This window comes from Ixodes scapularis, unplaced genomic scaffold (assembly GCF_016920785.2).
Source record: "Ixodes scapularis isolate PalLabHiFi unplaced genomic scaffold, ASM1692078v2 PGA_scaffold3__209_contigs__length_174095766, whole genome shotgun sequence".
Classification (NCBI taxonomy): domain Eukaryota; kingdom Metazoa; phylum Arthropoda; class Arachnida; order Ixodida; family Ixodidae; genus Ixodes; species Ixodes scapularis.
The window spans coordinates 118,331,449-118,351,326 of NW_024609868.1; the positions used below are offsets into that span (position 1 = coordinate 118,331,449).

General features: G+C 42.8%; 2 protein-coding genes across 2 annotated transcripts in view; both read left to right on the forward strand.

The window, feature by feature from the left end:
• The window catches only part of LOC115327126 (contactin-1), a 51,373-nt gene extending 37,998 nt beyond the window's left edge, over positions 1-13,375 (forward strand). Inside the window, exon 6 of the mRNA XM_040211179.2 lies at positions 13,244-13,375. Within this exon, the coding sequence (XP_040067113.2) occupies positions 13,244-13,347 (104 nt within the window). The 3' untranslated portion in view covers positions 13,348-13,375. The remainder of the gene's footprint in view (positions 1-13,243) is intronic.
• Positions 390-2,144, forward strand: LOC120840602 (putative nuclease HARBI1). The gene is made up of 2 exons (XM_040211182.3): positions 390-979; positions 1,721-2,144. Exons 1-2 carry the CDS (start codon positions 594-596, stop codon positions 2,142-2,144), a joined length of 810 nt encoding a protein of 269 aa, XP_040067116.1. The 5' UTR covers positions 390-593.
• Positions 13,376-19,878: the final 6,503 nt, after the last annotated feature.

The window sequence follows — 19,878 nt, forward strand, 5'->3', positions numbered from 1 at the left end:
ATGCGTTCTGCGCAGGTGAGTTATACGTCCAGGGCCCGTTTGCTCGAAGCTGGTTAACTCTAACCGCGGTTAAAAGTTAACCGCGTTTCCCTACCTAGGTACATCCGAGTACCTAGCCGCGTTCGACAAAAACTCGACGCACAATTTCTCCGTGTTTTATTATTATGCGGTAGCTCCCGCCACCTTCCGGTCGAAGCAAACAATAGCCTTTTAAGAAACGTTTTTGCTAGTTTTGTCTTTATTAAGAAAAATAAAAACAACATCGTATCACAATGTTTCTTTTTATGCATGAAAATATATATGTACTTTAAAAAATAATAAATATCTTGATGCATCTATTGTGCCGCCAAACACAGCATAAGTTTTCAGCGTTGATTTCGGGTCTGGCAACGGTCTTTATAGATTCGTTGTTTTTGGTTGTTTTGTTCTCCGTGTTTTGCGACGCACGTTTCCCGCGCTTTAGTTATCACCTGATTTTCACTGTTTGTCTTCTCCTGCCGTTTGCCCAACCGACCCTCCGACTCGCTCGCCGACTGACTACCGGACTGACTGACAACTGATTTGCGGACGGATTGGTGAAGATAAGGGACGCAATGTCGACTGTGACGCGACGCCGACATCGAAGAGAGCGCGTGTTCGCCCAGTACGCTGTTGTGATGATGGGACGGCAGCGTGTGTTCCGTGACCGCTTGAACCCTTTGGAGGAGTTCGATGAGGACGAACTGCAGGAGCGCTTTCGATTCGGTCGCGCGGGCATTGTGTTCCTCGCCGACACACTGCGCCCGGACTTGGAGCGGCCGACGCGTCGCAGCCGCGCCCTCTCTGCAGAGCAGCAGGTCATTGTCGCCTTACAGTTCTACGCCACGGGGAACTTCCTCATCACCGCAGGGGACTACATCCGTGTGCACGTCTCGACTGCTTCGCGGACTGTGAGGCGGGTGACTCAGGCCTTGGCACGTCGTGCCCAAGACTTCATAGGGTAAGTGGTCTGGAGCATCTCTGGTGCGTCCCGATATTAGGCGCATGTGCAGGCCAGTTTTCCGAGAAAAAAAGCCTGGGCCTAGATTGTTCGATGAGCAATCACCATTATTTCAGAAACCCTTTGTATAGAAATTTCGGTGCGTGAATTGTGTTCGCTGAAACCCCCGAATTCGTTAAAGGTGGTCTTCTCCGCACACCTATTCTGCAATTTATTTACGGCGCACCACCTGCGCAATGACCCTTTCGTTTTTGTTTCCTAAGCTGTAGGCTTGCTAGCCTGAATATCTGCCAGCGCATCGATCCCCACGTATACTGGTACCTCCCTAAAGAATCATTAAAAGTGTTGCTTCAGCACTCGATATTTGTTTTTTGGTAATGAGCGTGACATGCAGACCAGTGAACTGGGCAGTAAAATTACACGAACCAACTGGAGTGTACAAAATGACTCCCTTAGTACCTATTATTGGTGCAGGTGCAAATTCAACTAATCTACAAATAAAGTAGGAGTGCAGACATTTACAAACAGCCTGGTTTCTGCACTCCCAACTATGCACTTGTTGCTACTGAGCTAGTCTTGCGGCTACTGAGTACTGTCATTGTGCAGACGAGGCTTTTATTGCTCACTATTGATGACGATGAATGATAGCTGTGTTATTTTGAAGCATGTGATCATAACAACAAAACTGTCACTGTTAATGTCATAGTGCTACAGACTCACTCAAATCCATCTACAATGCAGGTGGCCAGGTGAAGCTGAGGGTCATGCCTTACAACAGGCCTTCTTTGAGATCGGTGGGTTTCCTTCGGTCGTGGGTGCTGTTGATGGCACTCACATTCGGATACAGGCACCACAAGTGCATGAGGAGGTGTACGTTAACCGCCATCTGTACCATTCAATAAATGTACAGTTAGTGGTTGACGTCTTTTACCGTATCCGCAATGTGGTTGCAAAATGGCCTGGAAGCACCCACGGCTCTAGGATATTCACCGAGGGCTCGTTGTCAGGCAAGCTGGCCGATGGCGTTTACGAGGGCCTACTGCTTGGAGACAGCGGCTACACCTGCAAGCCATGGCTGATGACGCCCTTCCTGTCTCCGTCATCAGCAGCGGAGGTCGCCTACAATGCGTCACATAGCACAACGAGGAGCGTCGTGGAACGGTAAAGCCAGGCTATGCGTCCTGGTTCGACGGTTCAGTGTTTCGGTACCTTGAGGCACCTAACCTTTTTTATGTGGTTGTGCCTGAGCTTTACATTTGTTGCCATTTTTATGTTCTTGCATAGTAGGCTACGGCTGCTCAGAAGCAAGGAGAGGAAGGCGCATCTCTACTATACCTTATTTATACTACGGGCTATAACCTACTGCCATAGCCTGAAATGTTTATTCTAAGGTTAGCCAGCATTGTGGGAATGAAGAACATCAATTCACAAAATTCAACCATTAGCCAGTTAACTCTATATGTCACAATAATTGTTATATTTCATTTGCTCTTTTCTGTATAAACTCCAGAATAGAAGTTAGAACTTCTCTGAAACATATCCTTCCTGTATGACTGGGTTTATTAACCTACAGGTTTTTACTAGCTGTTTACACATTTCAAACAATAGCAGTTAATTTTTTTTGTTACTCTATATTGCCTAAATGTAAAGCAATTCTTAGAAAAAAAAACAGCTTGCAATGTGAAAAAAAACACTGGCTTAGGCAGGTTTTGTTTTTAGACAGTTTGTGTACAGACGTATTCAAGCATATCTTATTAAATACTGCTTATCTCAAACTGCAATTTTCCTTGCAAGTTTTTGCGAAGAACATTTTCATTATATCTGTGATGGGATTGCTGCGCCATTTGCGCCAAAGTGATTACCCTGCTACGTCCTGCTACATTTAACAAAAATGTGAGAAATTTGCACCAACGTAGCACCAAAACTTATTTTCATTTTAATAATACTGAAAATATAATAGCTCGGGCTTCGCTGCCCGGCCGGACCGTCACGATATGCTTACGCAAGTTTTCAGGTTTTCAAAACTTTTGATTATAGTCTCGTATACAATACCATTCCATCACATTTCGTATGAATGACAGGCAATATCTGGAAGTTTCGCAATAATTTTTATGTTAGTCGTCTGTTCATTCTGGAGGGTTAGCTATAGTCCGTTGCAACCTAAGAACGAAGGGCGAGGGTAAGACAGGCCGGGGAGGAGGAAGCAGACGGAACGCTAGAGAAGAGAGGGGGAAACCTCCTTCTCTCTTTAGCGTTCCGCCTGCTTCCTCCTCCCCAACCCGTCTTACCCTCGCCCTTCGTTCTTAGGTTGCAACGGACTATAGTGTCGTTGAATGCGCTTTTCACCACGCACCGGTGTACTGCAAAGAAGCAAACACCACGGAGTAGGCATCGCAACTTTGTATGTCTTGCTTCTCTGCAGCGGACCCTGTGTTAAGGAGAAAGCTCTCCTCCAAAGTGAGACTTAACACAATTCCTGAACACAACTTCGGCTCGTAAATATGATGGATTACAAGATCCCGGCGGCACCTTTTCCAATTTCGAGATTTAGTAAGGGTACTTTGGTATTGCAAGAGCATTTATATATGCTCTTATGCATGTTTATTTATTTATGCCAACTCATTTGTTTAGCTATCAATTTTCTGTAGGTGTGAGTAGATTAGAACTAAATTGACAGGAGCAGTGGATGAAATCTCAGGAAGAGCCTGAATGAGTTCGGCGGTTTGTTTTTAAGTTTCGTTCACATGCCGTTTTTGCTCTGAAGTTCTACAGATAAAATGTAATTTATGTTGATAATCAAATGATAATTGCTTTGTTTTTTTATCTCATTTATAAATTGCAGTTTTATTACAACCTCTAGAACTTAAAGGAAACATCAGTTTATGTGACCAATGTTATTGTACTAATTTAGTGGCATTCAGTACCTAAAATAACCATTTAAAGGAGTTTGTGCTGTCCTTCATCACTCACCTTTTTGTTACCCTGTCATGGTGCTTCTCCACGCAACTGAACGCTATAGTTTTGTGTTTGAGGAACTCTTGCTGCGCAGTTGATGCTAACAAAGGTTTGAACGTATGTGAGAAGGCAACGTAGACTTTGCCCTTTAGTTGGACAGGCCGAAAAATTAATCTTGACGTGATGTTTGCATTGGTATCAATAAAAATTAATTTGCGCTTATGCTACAAAAGTTCTTTTTGTTGCACCATAATTGACTTTTGACTGCTCCAAGGGCTGCTCCAAAATGTGTCCTGCACAACCTGGCCAAGACATACCCCTGCAGCATGCCAAGGACTGTCCTCCCCGAAGAGGTTCCCGTCGAGCCCGTGGCAGCGGGCCGTGATGAAAGCAACGAGGCTCGGGATGCCATCGTCAGCCAGTTCTTCGGTTGAGCGTAAGTATACCAATATATTGCACATGCTGCTTTGCATGGTCTTGAGTACCAGTGCATTCTGCTTGTTTTTAATTGATCAAACATTGGAATACCAAATGTTGTTTCTGCGTTAGGTTGGAAGAGAGTGGAATTTTCGCCCACGCCGTCCCCACATATTACGCTTGACTACTGCTGCCGATTACCCCGGCGCAGCGGGAACACGAATACCATAGGCTATGGTTCAGGGAGATACGAAGATAAATTAGGCAAATGATAAAATTAGCCAGACGATCTTCCGATGAGTACATGCAAGGCAGGCTTTTAGTCTTAGCGGCAACTGAGGCGCATACGAGGCTGACGGCGGTACGGACAGAACACACGGAGATGGATCAGCAGTCAAGATTCCTTGAGCGTCGCAACTATTCGTGCTGTGACAAGGAACTAGAGCAAAAACCCTGCAAGCAGGCGGAGCCGCCGTTAGTTCTCGATAAGCAGATGAAAAACTTGTCTTCGCATGACACGTTTCGGCGCACCGATATGTTTGACGGAGCAAATATACCACATGGTTTCAAACAGGCTCGTGATTGGACCCGGCGGCGTGTAGCATTGGGCTTTAGTCCATCGTAGGACGAGACAGAGTATAGCAGATCTGAATCTAGAAATATACAGTTGCAAGTAAAATGGATTTTATTTATCAGCAGCTGTGTTGGCTTTGTCATATATATATACATTCAAAATGAAAATTAAAAACAGCGTAATATGTCAATGTTTACTCTTCTCCTAATTGTTTTTTTAGCAATTTGATTTCCAATTCTGCACGCTGTGTTTCCAGTTGAATTAAATTTTTTTGGTCCTCTAGTAATTTTTTTGACTGCTGGTAGAACTCCTCGGCAGCAGTTGCTGCTGCAATTGTTGCCGTGGCAGCTTGCTTAACCATTTCTGTGCTCTCCTTGTCCAGCAGGAGATTAGCTCCCTCGAGCTGCTGCTGCCTTTCTGTCTCCTGCAAGAAGCGCTGTGAAGCCTCCCGGCACCAACGTCGGCTGTATGGCACATTTGTTGGAGCCCGCTGCACCGCCTCCAGCGGCCGACTCTCGTGCAGCACTGCCGCACTTGCTCCGCTCCCAGAGGGACCAGGCTGTGGATCTATTCCCCTGGAGCTGTCACTGCGACAAATTCATGTGTAAAAAGTGGTCAGGTTTTGTTCTTGTCAGCATGGGCAAAGAGAACACACTGTGCAAAGTTTGTAACCCTGATAAAGACACCGATGCTGCGCCAAAATTCATTCATACGGGTTGGTACAGAGGACAAAGTTTGTGAGCCAAGTTGGTTTATACACTGACGCACAGGCTTGAGGTCGGAGCGCAGTGTTGTTACTTCTTGCACAATTGCCCAGTACATGGTGTAGGAAAATGTGCATTTGGTTGTGAAGAGCACACAGCTGCATTCTAAAGGTTAGAATGCAGCTGTGTAGCTATGCGATTAACAGTTCATAAATTTAGTGGTCACATGTCCAGTCAAACCACAATGCACTGCACATTTATAGGACAACTTCAAACATTACAGCACATAGCTTCACTGGTATTGATTTCACTCACACAGGTTACCATCATGGGGGTAGTTAACTTCTTGACCAGAATGAAGTTAATGTTTGAGCCAATTTTCCTAAGTTGGTAAAACAAGCAACAGGATGGTTGTACTGTGTGTGATCTTTTAATTTGCATATTGAAAGCGTGCTACAGTTAGCATTAAAGAAAAGCCATTGCCACTTTGTTGGATTTAATTTCTATAAGATGGTAATAAACAGCTTTACCACCTGATTTCTCATTGCATGCCGTGTTATTGCATGAATTTGTAGCTTCGGTGAAACTGTTTCAGCCTTGTTGAAAATAATTAGAAATGTGGTAGCGCATGGTGCCTCGTCAGATCTTAGAGTGCACTCTGGAAGACGGTTTCGTGACTTATATTTCGAACCGCCTTTGAGCTTTTGTTGTTGAAATAGAACTGAAGCCAGATTCCCGGAACTTTCTTACGACAAAAAAGTTAGTAGATTTATCTTATGACAAATTTACGAACTTTTAAGTATTCCCGAAGCACAAAGATCGTAAGTTTTGCGCAAGCTACGGATTTCGTCAGAACTTGCGCAAAACTTACAAACATTTTGCTTCGGGAATACTCAAAAGTTTGTAACTTTGTTGTAAGAAAGTTTCGGGCATCCGGCCTCTGGTTTTTATATAAAAGTACTCGGCAGTAATGCCATTCAAATGGCAACATGCCCATCTTCTTATCATCATTTGTCCTCGTCTTTTAGAACCTCGCCTGGAACGACAGTTCTGCATTACTGTGACCGGTTCCTTAAAACCATTTACTCTTCACACAATCGGGTCTAGAAACCAGTCACCTACTCTTCCGTGTCACCTATGGTGGCCTCCAACCCGCACAGGTTGGGCGGGTCCTCGCCGATCACTTCGAGGACGGCCTCGACGAGGGGCGTCAGGACGTGGGGGTTTGGCCCAGCACCTATGAATTAAGGCGTAGTAATTTCGTCTCGACTCTTACTTACTCGAGTTACGAGCAAAAACGGAGGAGGTGGGGTTCACTGTTCAACCAAGTATGTAAATGGAACTTTCATGGGAAAATTAAAATAAACAAATACTGCATGAGACATTCTTTTAAACATTCATTAACTGCTAGATAACACTGCTGAAACTGTGGACTGTGTAATCGTGCAATTTTTACTTTCTTACAGTTTGGCCTGTCGGCCTCTACCATTGTGCTCTCTTATAATCTGTTTTAATATTTTGTCCGAAGTTTTGGGTCTTCCACTGAACTGTTTTACAAGTTCCATACAGCCTGTGCAGAACTTGTACATAAACTGGAATAAATTGTTTTCTGATGCTGTAACACTGCTTTTGCTGCTGTTCAAGGAAGGTGAAAAGTCGACTCCCAGCAGAGGGCAAAGGTGAACGAATATACAAATGTCCACATTCACGTTTCTAGGTTTGGTTGCTCATGTATTATCACTAAAGCAATGCAATATCTTTTGAACTTAAGAACACAATGAACTTACCGGTGCGCTGTTCATGCTTCTTGAATAAGCTGTAGAGTTGTCTAGTCTTTTTTAGGAGGTTTCTCCAGCACTGTTGTAGCTGGTCTGGGGTGCGCAAACAGCCCATGGCTCTGTAAATTTCGTCCCATGCCTGCCTTTTTGCTTGGGTCGTGACCGTAGCACTGAACTTGCCCATAATTTGATGTTTCCTCTCCCCCACTGCCCGAATTAGTTCTAATTGTTCATCCAATGACCAATTCCTCTGCCGTTTCATGGTGATGCTTGCATTCGCCTGACTCATTTTAGATTTCAGATTGGTTGTGATCGTCTGCTACGTAATTATGTCCCTCTTTATAATCCTAATAAGACATCTAGTTATCTGAAACAAAATAAATTGAAGAAAGACAAGCGCAAGAGAAAATATGCACACTTCTTTTCCGATAGAAGCTTTGTTTATTTTCCAGTTGTACAAGTTCGCAGACGACAGTACCGAAGTTCGATCGAATGCCGTGCCGGCATCCGTGCCGGCAGCTTCTGTTGAGGTAACGGATCTTCGCTTCTGAGGGAAGTTTTTAGTTTGCATCTTGCCTTCGTTGAACCGTCGCTAAAGGGGGTCGTCGGTGTTGTGGATGCGCTGCAAATACAAAACACGACGAACTGTACTATAAACCAGACTCCGCGTTTAGAGGCCGTTTTTCGGAGAGAGATTTGGTGCACTAACATGCGATTGGGGCTCGAGGTAGGTTTTAAAAGTGAAAAAAAGAAAAGAAAGCTGGACGTTGATTACAACGCAAGTTCTGCTGACATGAAATTTTGATAGCGGTACAATCTCATAACTTTCTCGTGAAACATCGCGGCACTTACCTAGGATATACGTTTTGAAGATCCCGCTGACTGTAGCATTCAATAAAACAAGTCCACTTCAGAGGGCGGTGCGTGATGTTATTCAAACTCGACGAAACCAGTCAGGCGTGGCCCTGCTCCCACAGCATGCTCGCCGTCAACTCCGACAGTAGACTTTGTGTTGAAATGTCCTTTTCGTGACACGAGGATGACGCATCTTCGTAAAAATAAATGTTCCCAAGCGTGACGAGCGGCCGTAGCAGCCATATTGGACATATTGTCTGATGCTAGGTACTATTTTACTCCGGCGTCCCGACTCTGCAGGTCACGTGACCTAAAATTCCCCCTCGTAGGGAAATCCGGTTAACCGCGGTTAGTTAACCAGCTTCGAGCAAACGGGCCCAGGGGATTATGATATAGGAAGCTTATATTCACGATAAGTCGAATAATTATTCAAAACTTGTTAAATGCTTTTTAATCTAGTAAAAATAACCCATCGTTCTAAGGAGCGAAAGTATGCAGGCGAGTTGGATAGAAAACATTATAATCAAAACCCTGAGACAAAAGAAATTTTAAAAAAATCGGACAAGATGACGAAAGCTTTAAAACGCAGCTGAGTTTATTCACAAGGGAACAGCAATTTATGGCCATCCACACAAATAGGAAAGAGAGAGGATAAAAAAGCATGCCGCCGCAAAGTCGGCGGAACTGAGCGACTGGCTGACCTCCACTCCAACATCACATCACCAGCAGACACTCGCCGTCAGGCTACCCGGCATACACCTCCGTCAAGGCTTTGTGAACCGATCGAAAGTCCGTACTTTTCTCCCGTCCTTTCTGTCCACACACCCCACGACAAGTACAACGACGCGCTCAAAACAGAAAGAACTTTCTCGCGCGTTCGTTCGAATCTATGGATGGCTCCCTATCGAAAAGACCCTGAGATAAAATCCCGATGGTCCATCAGGCAGATGATCTGTCGTATTTTTGGGATATGGATGGTCGTATGGCCTGATTGTGTGATGGTATGAAGGCTTGATGGTTTGATTGTTTCATGGCTTGATGGTGTTATGGCCTAATGGTCTGTCGTGTTTTGGGACATTGATGGTATGATGGTGTGATGGTCTGTCCTATTTTGGGACATCTGATGGCCTAATGGTTTGATGGTCTGTTGGTCGGTATACATTTCTAATTACCGATATGTACCGGTAGAAGGCAAAGATTCCATTGCAGTCAACTGTCAACTTTATTCTGTGCCCATTATTATTTCAAAAAAGAGCATCTAAAGAGTTTCATAATTCCCGTAGACGCCTGAAAGCAACGTTTGTATTTTTTTGTTATGGGTTGCTATTTTTCTGTTTAGAAATGATTGCACGTTGAATTATTAAACCGCAAAAACAAAACGGAAGAGAAAATGTGCATGATCCACTCACTACTTTCGAGACTCCACTACGCGCAGCAACTTCAACCGTGTCCGTTGAGTGCTATCTACACTCCGTCCCCATCATCCATGCTGGGCATGACGGCGTGGTGCGACAGCGTGGAATATACAAGGCCTTGTCGGCCCGAGAATGCGGTAAGCCTCGTACTACCGCATTCGTGGCTTTGTCAACGTTTTTCCTTACAAATATTTAGTATTCAGTTTTTCCTTACAAATAATAGAAGTACATCTACGACTATTAAATTAATTTTCTATCAAGCAAAGTACGTTTTTCGGCGCATTCTCTGTCACTTAGATTGTGAACATGATCTACTTGACATACAAAGCGGATCGACAAATTGTATCACCAACGGACAATGAAAAAATTTAAAACAAAACTATGATTGCAAAAACATACCCCAGTTTATAAGAAGGTGTCTTCATTACTTTTCGAGTATCCTAAGACGATTCTTGAGGCGGATTATTACGCATTGAACACCCTGGGTATTAAGCCACGCCGCGGTCAGCTTTCCGCACCGACTGTACTTCACGCATGCACGACGACGTGAGACCATTGGCGCCTCCTCTCGGCCGCAGCTGGAACCTCGCGAATATAGTCAGGATCTTTCCTCCACCTATCGGTGGAGGAAAGAACCTGACTGTTTGGCATTCTGATGGTCTGTCGAGATACCCTGAAAGTCTGACCCGGGCTACTTCAAAGCGTTTCGATTGTCAGCTAGTCACTACAAGAAACGTTTTGACGGTCTCTGAGCTACAAACACAAGCCCTTAAAGGCCTGTTCACACATGCAGCGGAGCGCTACAAGCATAGCGATGACCTCGCGCTAAGCGCGTGCTGATGGGAGCGTTCATCAGCTTTGTATCGCACCGTCAAAACTGTTGCTCTAGGCAGACGATAAGTAGCTGACGGCACGTGAGGAGCGCTACATCAGCGCTTCGCTGCATGTGAGAACCGGCCTTAATGGTCCATCAGCCACCATCAAAAAGTGTTTGATGGTCTTCAGACACCATTAACTAAGCCTGTTGGACCATCAAAAAAGTCTGATGGACCATTAAAATGATCTTGTTGGGCCATCAGATAAGGTATGTTGGACCACCAAGAAGGTGTGATGGTCCGACAAGATGGTGTGATGTTCTATCAAAATTTTGATTGGCCATCAAGAAAGTTTTATGGACCATCAAAAATTTCTTATGGTCTTTTCGATAGGGAGCTGACTCACGCGGATTATGTGGTCCCCTATACTCAAGGTTTCCTCTAAGATTATTTTGAAAGAATCGTTTTGTTTGCACACGATTCAAGTATATTTCCATGATGGTGAGCACGCGTTACTTTCAGCAATATGTTTGGCTAGCTTAGGTGATGAACACACGTTTTTCACACTTTTTTATGTCCCAGGAGGCGGTTATTTTCAAACTGACCGGTCTGGCCCACACAGCAGAGCCCACAATCAAATGGAATTTTGTACACAATTTCCTTGAAGCAACCAATTGGAGGATCCCTAAGCTTTTTTTACGCAGCCTTGTTCTTGCTCAGACACAAACGGTGTAAGTCTACCTAACCGAAGTCCGTCTTAAAAAAGGCATTTATTTGTAAACTCTGAGCCAAAAGTTAAGAATATGCAAAAACCTGTGAAAGTACAAATCTACAACAACATTTCCCTTGGGAGTCCTCTCAGAGCCTTTAGGCCTTTCTACAACTCGCCTACGCAAAACTTACATGAAGAAATCCAAACTATACCAAGCTTGCCTCAACCAATCTAACTGTCTCACGAGCGCATTGTCGGCAAAATGAATTTGCAAACTTTTTACATTATTGCATACAAGAGACTTTACGACACCAACTTTTACGAGCTTTGAAAGTGCACCATGTCTAATAAGACCCTTTTCGGTTCTTCTCTTCCATACAACCAACATGAACCTTTATCATTTAACAACTGTAGATGTAGAAATTTCAACTTCCCATTGACCGCAGAACCAGCCGCAAGGCTTAGCTCCGGTGCTTCGTAGATAATATAATCTCGAACCTTATTTCCATAGTATTCATTTGGGGCGCAGATCACAGTCGTCATCAAATCTTCATAAAAGCATCGAAAGGACATCGAATATAAATGTTGTTGTGATTTCGTACTTTAACGGGTTTTTGCATATTCTTAAAGCCTTGGCACAGGAGTTCGAAGTAAATGTCCTTTTTTAAGACAGGGTAAGATTGACATATAACAATCGCATTTTACCGAGAACCGGGCAGTGTAATAAAAAAAAAGAACACACACACAAACTCTTAAGGATCCTCGAAAAGGTTCCGTCAAAAAAAGTTGTGCACAAAATTTTGATTGATTGTGTGTTCTACTATGTGGGCCAGACTGGTCAGTGTGTAAATGACCGCCTCCTACAACAGGAAAGAAGTGTAAAAAAAACAAAAAAACTTTATCAACCATCCGAACGGGCCAAACGTGCTACTGAGTGTGATTCGTGCTCTCCATTACTGGAATGCACTTCAATCGCGTGCAAAGAAAGCGATTCTTTTAAAAGAATATTAAAGCGGACATTGAGGATAGGGAACCACGGAAATTGCGTGAGCCAGCCGTCTATAGTTTTGAACAAACTCATGAGAAACTTCCTTTTCCGTGAGTGTGGTGTTGTTGTCGAGGGGTGGATGGTCGGAGGGGGCGGGGGAAGAATGCGGTTTTTCAATCGGTTCACATGACTTTGACGGGAATTATCATGCCGGGTAGCTTGGCGGTGGTTGTCTGCTGGTGATCTGGTGTCTGAGTGGAGGCCAGACAGTCTGGCTCGATTCCGCCAACTTTGCAGCGGCATATATTTTTGTCTTCTCCCTTTCCTGTCTGTGTGAATGGCTATAGTTTGTTTCCTTGCGAATAAACTCAGCTGCAGTTGAAATTATTCGTCGTTTAGTCCATTATTTTTTTATTTCTTTTTGTCTGAAATTATGATATCGTTCTGATTAATAAACGGCTGAGCGTTACTAAAAACCACTAAATCAGTATTTAAAAAAAATACTGAGCTTTTGGGAAGATAAGTAGTTTGCTAAAGTTACCAGTCGTGCGACAGGCAGACAGCTGGCTGTCAGAAAGCTCGGATGATCAAAGACAGAAAAACCGAGCGGCCGCGTTATCGGACCGGTGGCCTTACTCCTGCTGAACTAGTGGTAACTTTTGCGCTCCACGGTGCTTTCACGTGCTCCTACTCTTTATCAAATTGACTGATTTGTTGTTTTTCTTTTCAATGTAGCTCAGGAACTTTCTGATTAAAACATGTTTATTTTAAAAAATTAAGAACACTGAATGAACCTATATTAATTAATTAGCCAACTTATTGTGACAATTAGCCCCCTACATTATGTCCCCCAGGCCATATAACTCACTCTTACAAACCGCATTAATGACGTTGTTGGGCTTTTTTTTTTCTTTTTCATTTCTTACAAATGTGTAAAGTTTAAATCCCACCATATATTCACGTTGAACAGCGTGGTAATGTATTTAAATGTCCTGAATTGTAAATGTATAGTGATCAGCATATACAATGTCTTATTCGCTTTTTATTCTAGATCTTCCGCAAAATGGCTTCAATTGCACATTATGGGTGTCCGGCTTCAACAAAACTCCTGAGGGGCGCCTGCTGGTAGGCCCAGCCACCAGTCTATCTCTGTAATAATCTGTTTTCAGTGTTCAATTCCACTAACGCTGTAACGCTAAAAATTAGAAGTTGATATTTTTTTATATTCGAATAAAGCGTTCCTCTATTATACTGCCCTGTTGGAAAATTTCGATGATGGAAAGACGACGGAAAAGGCTCATACAAGCGTAACCGTAATATGGGACATCCTATACAAGCGAATCGGCGGATCCAGTATAGTGGATTAAAGCGGAACGATACAGGTAGGCGGAACCATACAAGCGTGTCGTATTATGGGACATCCTATACCAGCGTAGTGGAATACGGCGGAACCGCGTGGAACCATACATGCATAACGTAATATGGGACAACCTATACCAGCGAAAAGGCGATACCAGCACGGTGGAGCCGTATGGCTCCAACATGCTGGTTTCACCTTTTCACTGTTGTACAGGGCGATTTAGTTTTAAGCTTTACATATATGTTTAGAAAGGTCGTGAAAGCTAAATTAATGCGGTTTGTGCAGGCGAGTTATACGGCCAGGCGTACGTAGTATAGGGACCTAATCGTAACAATCAGTCAGATAATTAAATACAATTTGTTAATTAACTTTTTAATTAGTGAAAATGAAAATATGGTTTCAATTAGAAACTTGCTGAGTCATTGAAAACCACAAAATCAACTCTTTTTAGAAGGATATAATGCAGGGGTAGCCTTTTACGCGTTCTGTAAGAACGCTTTATTTGCACGAGTTTCTAGGTTTCAGTTTCTTATCAGAGCTCATCTCTGCGCCCAAGGTCCTGTTCCCCCTTAGACACGCAACGCACGTGCGCCTTGCTTCCCTCCATCCTACGAGGGAGGCGAGGGGGCGGCTTCGCACTGCGGCCACCGGGCAGCAGGACCACAGGTGCAAAGATGCGCTCTGGTAAGAAACCAAAGTCTGGAAACGCGTACAAATTGACCATTTTTTTAGAACGCCATAAAATGCTGCTCTTGTTTTATATCTTCACAAAGAAAGTTGATTTAGTGTGTTTTGATGATGCTTAGCAAGTTTCTAATTGGAACCATGGGTCTTTTCTCACTGATTAAAATTTCAGGAACATACTATACTTAGAGAGAGGCTGAAGCGGTTTTGTATTTGAGAAAGTACTTTTAAATCTTCATATGACCTCCAGAATCTCAAATATGCAAATTATTTGGTAATTTTATGAATCGAGGCTGCATAGAGTCATTTTTAAAGCGCTGTGAAAGCACTTCCCTGTAGAGCGACGTCACAAAAGTGGCTTTCGAAATCTTTGCTCATGCATCTTCAGCACCTATCAAAGCTATGCACGCACGTGCTATTTTTTAAAAGGACAGAAAAATGTGTCACGACTGGTGCCAATGCGGGAGAATATACCTAGAAAACTTGAGATTGGACGCGCGGCCCTTAAGCGACACGCTTGGCGGCCGAAAGGTCTTCTTACGATGTCACTATTGGTAGGATGTTTTTTTGTGTTTTCTCACGTTTAGTTATATCTTTGTGGAAAACGAACGGGATATTCAGATTCGCGGGATAAAACTATGCTAGGATGAACCTCCAATCTAGTTTTCTGAAAGAAGACTGGCACATCTCTGTAATAAGCTGACTGATCATTACAAATTAGCCTTTTATACTATGCCGCCCTGGCCTTATAACTCACGTGCACAGACCGCGTAAATGTAGCTTTTACGGCTTTTTAAAAAAAAAAATCTGTAAAACATACAAAAAAACACTCTCTAGAACGTCCCCCAATACGACACGATTGAATGGTTCATTTCCCGCTTGCATTGTTCAAGAAAGACCTGTGGACATCCAGCGTTTCATTGGAATGCTGGATGTCAGCGAGTCTACATTAGTGAGTGGTTTCAAACAAGCATGATGTTTGCACACCAGTAAGCTCTTATCCGAGGCTCACCAGGAGCACTAAGAGCAGAGGCAAAATGTCGTGACGTGGTAAATTTGGTTGCAGGTATTTATTTTTAGAAGAATTGCAAGCAGCAAAGCTTAACTTTGCTCAAAAGAAGATAATTAAAAATTCAATACTGAACAATGGTGTCCCTTGAGCTGTCAGACCAAACTCCCACTCTTGCCACTCAGGAGTTCCTAACTTGTGCGTAGAGGATCAGCACAACCCAGATTTGTGCTGCAAGCGCACCTGCAATATAAAAGTTGAATAAACATGAGATGAAATATGAGACGTTTACAATTCTCTGTAATGTGAAATTAGAGCACAGATCTTGAAGAGGAGGATGGGAGGGTATGACCCCCCACCCCCTAACCCTCCTACTCAGCGAAACATTTCCCTGAATTTAGCGGGAAAATTTGCCCACTAAATTTAGCGGGTAAAGCTTTCCACAAGATTTAGCGCGGAAATTGATGTCACATGACCTCAACACAAATGCAGTTTTCCCACTAAAAGTAGCGGGGAAAATGACGTTGCATGACCGTGTCATGTCATCCATAAAAAATTCAGTTTCTCAGCTAGACTTAGCGGAAATATTAACGTCACATGACCGCAACATTAATTCAATTTCCTGCCAAGTTTAGTTGGGCGGTTCCGCCGAGGGCGACGCCGCGAAACGCGGAAACGGGTGCTAAGAGCTGCGCTAAAAAAACTAAATGCAACAGGTGAAATAAGATGAAAATTAGAGATAAGAAAAAGAGAAGAGAATCTAAGATACCGTACTCAGATCCTTCCTTTTGTCCGTTCTCAAATGTTTTGATTTCAAGAAATGTTTATATCTTTATTCATACCCAGAGAACCCCTCCCAGTTTCAGCATGAATGCAATAAATCAATGCAGACTAGACCTTGTAAACTATAATGCACATGAAAATGAATGTTCGCCACATAGTCATGTATGAGTCAGTGGCTCAGATCTCTAAATACATTTGTATTGAGGAACATTCTTGAATAAAACTTCTGGGCTTTGAATTCGACAGTTTGTACTTCCATAAGGAACACTGTATGGCACTGATTTTTTTTTGTGACACATCAGAAACAGCAGTGTCATCCTTGCATACCTAACAAGAATTTGTTTTTTTTTAAGCATGGCATGTGCTATTTTAATGCTTATACAGCCTCCTTTAACAAAATTTCCTTTGTAGAGCTTTTTATTGGTTCTTATTTAACTCGCACGACAGATTCGGGACCTTGAATTCTCACTCGGCATCAACAGTTTTATATATTAATGTAATAGTGAAAGACAAGATTAATGGTCTTGAGCACGGCTCAACAAGCACAGATGTTGAGAAAAGTACTGAAGAAAACTCAAGTGTCAAAATAAAAATAAGCTGGAATGTGGATACAATTAAGCACATGGTCATGAATACAGTAGCAGATTCAATATGAAGAATATGTGTTAGACGCACACTCAAAAGAAACCTGTTGCATCTATATTCATGCAAATTACTTCGCAGAACCCAGCGCTGCAGTCTCGGGTGCGAGTTCGCTGAATGAGTCCACTGAAAATGAGTGCAGACGGAAAAGGCAGTTTGATTGTGACAATGAGCATTACATAGGCAAGTGACATGTCATTGTTACTGTTACAGTGCCGAATGTTTCAAACTGCCAGTCGTATCATTCTGCGAGTTCCATCCGTATATTACAGGGTTTGGCTCTCTTGAATTCTTTGCGAGAAAAATTATGAACTGGAAATGTCTAGCGTAGTTCTAAAAAAACTACTACCAGAATCCTAACTCAGCATCGTAAAGAATATAAAAAGTTTCTAGAGATAAGGTTAGTGCAGGAGTTGAATAAACTAAACACTTAGTTTTGTGAAACCATCTTGCCGTAGTAAACGTATAAAGTTCCCCTAGGTAGAGCTAGTCATTACGGATGGTTGTGCCCATTGCATACCATAAAAATTTAATTTGCGACCTACACTATTTACAGACTCAACCAACTCTGAGTAAGTGGAACACTTGGCACTAAAGATTGGTCTCACCATGACTGTCTGCAAACATCCACATAATAATTTCCATAAACCTATGCATTTCAAGAAAATATTTGGAGCGAGCTGTTTAAACTGCCATAACACTTTTTAACACTAATAGAAAGCCTGTAGTGGGCCACAACTTAAGCAGTTTTTACTTCATTATAAAGGGCAATAACAAATATGTCAAGCTTAAAACTAGGCCTGCACTGAATTGCTTTCTTAAGTTGAACGTGCTATGCTCGGTTCAATATATTATCTTTGCAGAGCTGACAATGTGCAAGTTCCCATTTTTTTTTATATTTCACATCTCCCGACTGCTGGGTGGGGTAGGTACATAAGATTAATGACACCAACGTAACACAATGATTATTTTAAGAATTTGTTTGGGTATGGCACTAGCGAAGCCATCTGCGGGAAGTTATTTCTGTGACTCCGTCGAACCTACATCCGTGGGCTTTAAGTTCACATGTGAATCATGTCTGCAGACGCCTTTTTGTAATTGGAACTCCATCCAAACCGAGATTTCAATGTTTTTTGCATTTTAGGCTTAGTAGTGCTTTTGCTGTTTCACTTCAAGAATAGGTAAGAATGCTTATTTCGAGTAGCATACCTAACACTTGGTGGCATGAGGACTCCCTTGACGTGATGCTAATCGAAAGCCACAGGCAGGGAGATACTGTGATGCTCTTGTTGCTGGGATTACCTCCCCCATGGTCCTGGCCGGACCACAGAAGAAGATTGAGTCCAAGCTTGTGGCCACCAGGAGCTCCAGATCTTGAGGCAACCAAGTAGCTGGAAATAAAAACAAATCACAATCAAGTACTTGGCAGAGCTACATTAGAATGGCTAGCATATTCTTTCATGATCAGCACATAGATCCTTTTGTTTTTATACTTTGTACTTGTACCTATTAAAGAACTGCTCCTTCATAGCCACAGTCATAAATACACCACAGGACAACGCCACACAGGCCTTGAAATGATGGGTACCGAATTGAGGCGAATGATCAAATGCATTCATTTAACCCTCTTTCACCCCAACCTGGGAGATTTCTGTCAAATATTCACATTTAACTCTAAAGACTATAAAAAAAACCTACTACTGCAATGCAGAGCCGCATAGTGGGAGAGTTTAGCCAGTGGGTGTGGTGACAAAGGTGCCGGAGAGGAGGAAAGGGAGGAGAGCGCCGAAGGAAAGAGAGAGAAGGCAGCAAAAAGGAGACGACCGCTATTTTGACGCAACGCTGTTGGCGCGGAGCACTGCTGAGGCTATGTGTCGTCTGCTACTGGCTTAATTCATTTTTGCCTTTATAAAAGTTTGCGTTTAAACATGGAGAAACTTCTTTCTTTAGGTTTTTAAGCCACCGAGGAATAACACTATATTATTTTATTGCCAGAGCCTGCCAAATAAAAGCAAAGGGCAGGTATCTGGATAGAAAGAGTTTAGTTGGCGCACCAAGAGGCTAACCAATAAAAATGGGTACCACTCTGCGCAAAATGCCTAAAAAGCGTGCATCTCTACTTGACACTAACAGCGGCACACACTATCTATTTTACTGACTAAAGGGTACTAGATCATTATTTTCAGCTAACTAGTCAAAATAGATATTCTCGCCGACTTGCTTTTTAGGAAAATTTTTAAATTTACAAGAACTATTAAGACAACGGCTAAAAAAAAGCAATGGCAATACCAACAATCGAATTCGCCTGCTCTCCAGTAGCACGACATCTATAGAAGGCAGACCTGCAGAATGAACAAGCAGTCTAAAGAAGAGTATGTCCCATGTATAATTTGTTTCCATGCTGCAAAGCAAGTGCTGGAAAGAGGTATTACGACATTAACAAAATTTCTTGCAATCAGTTGAGAACAAGTTAGAGCAGTGAACTTGTCCTTGCCCTTGGCATAACGTTTTAGTGTTGCCCATGGAAACTCAAATAAATTTGTGAATAAAAACAAAAAAAGACTATCCTTCATAAAAAAAATCTAACTTTCGCAAAGAAAAGTTATCTTGAACAAAATATGCGGGATACAGTTGTACAGCATCCATTTTTCTGCTGAACCAATTTTGAGGCAAATCAGCGACAATGAAAAGAAAACGCCTGAGTACATTAGGGAAAGACAGAAAGAATGCATACCTACAACAAAAAAATTTAGAACGACCACGGGCAGGAACCTCTGATGAGGCTCTCGGAGTGACTCCCTGCAATGGGCCTGCGCAGACCAGAGAACAAGATCTGTCAGAGCTTGCAGCCATAAGGTGCTTCATACCATGAAGTTCCAGAAGTAGCTGCAATTGCAAGCAAAGTGCATTTCATTTCTCTGCAGAATGGAGAGTTTAATAGCTAGTATGCATTCATAAGGTGATACAGTCACGAATGCAGATTTTTCAAAGCAGCACTATATCACCAAATTGTTAACCGTGCCGGGCAACACTAAAAACCGGGAGCATTATTCCAAAGTATCTCAGTTTAAAGTTAACCACGGCAGAAGCTGCAAGCCATGTGACCTTCTAGTTGGATGCCATGGTACGTCGAGCTTTTAATCATGTCTCACACTGTTTTTGCTGCAATGGATTGTAGTGTCAAAAGTGGTCCAGCTTAAAGAGATGC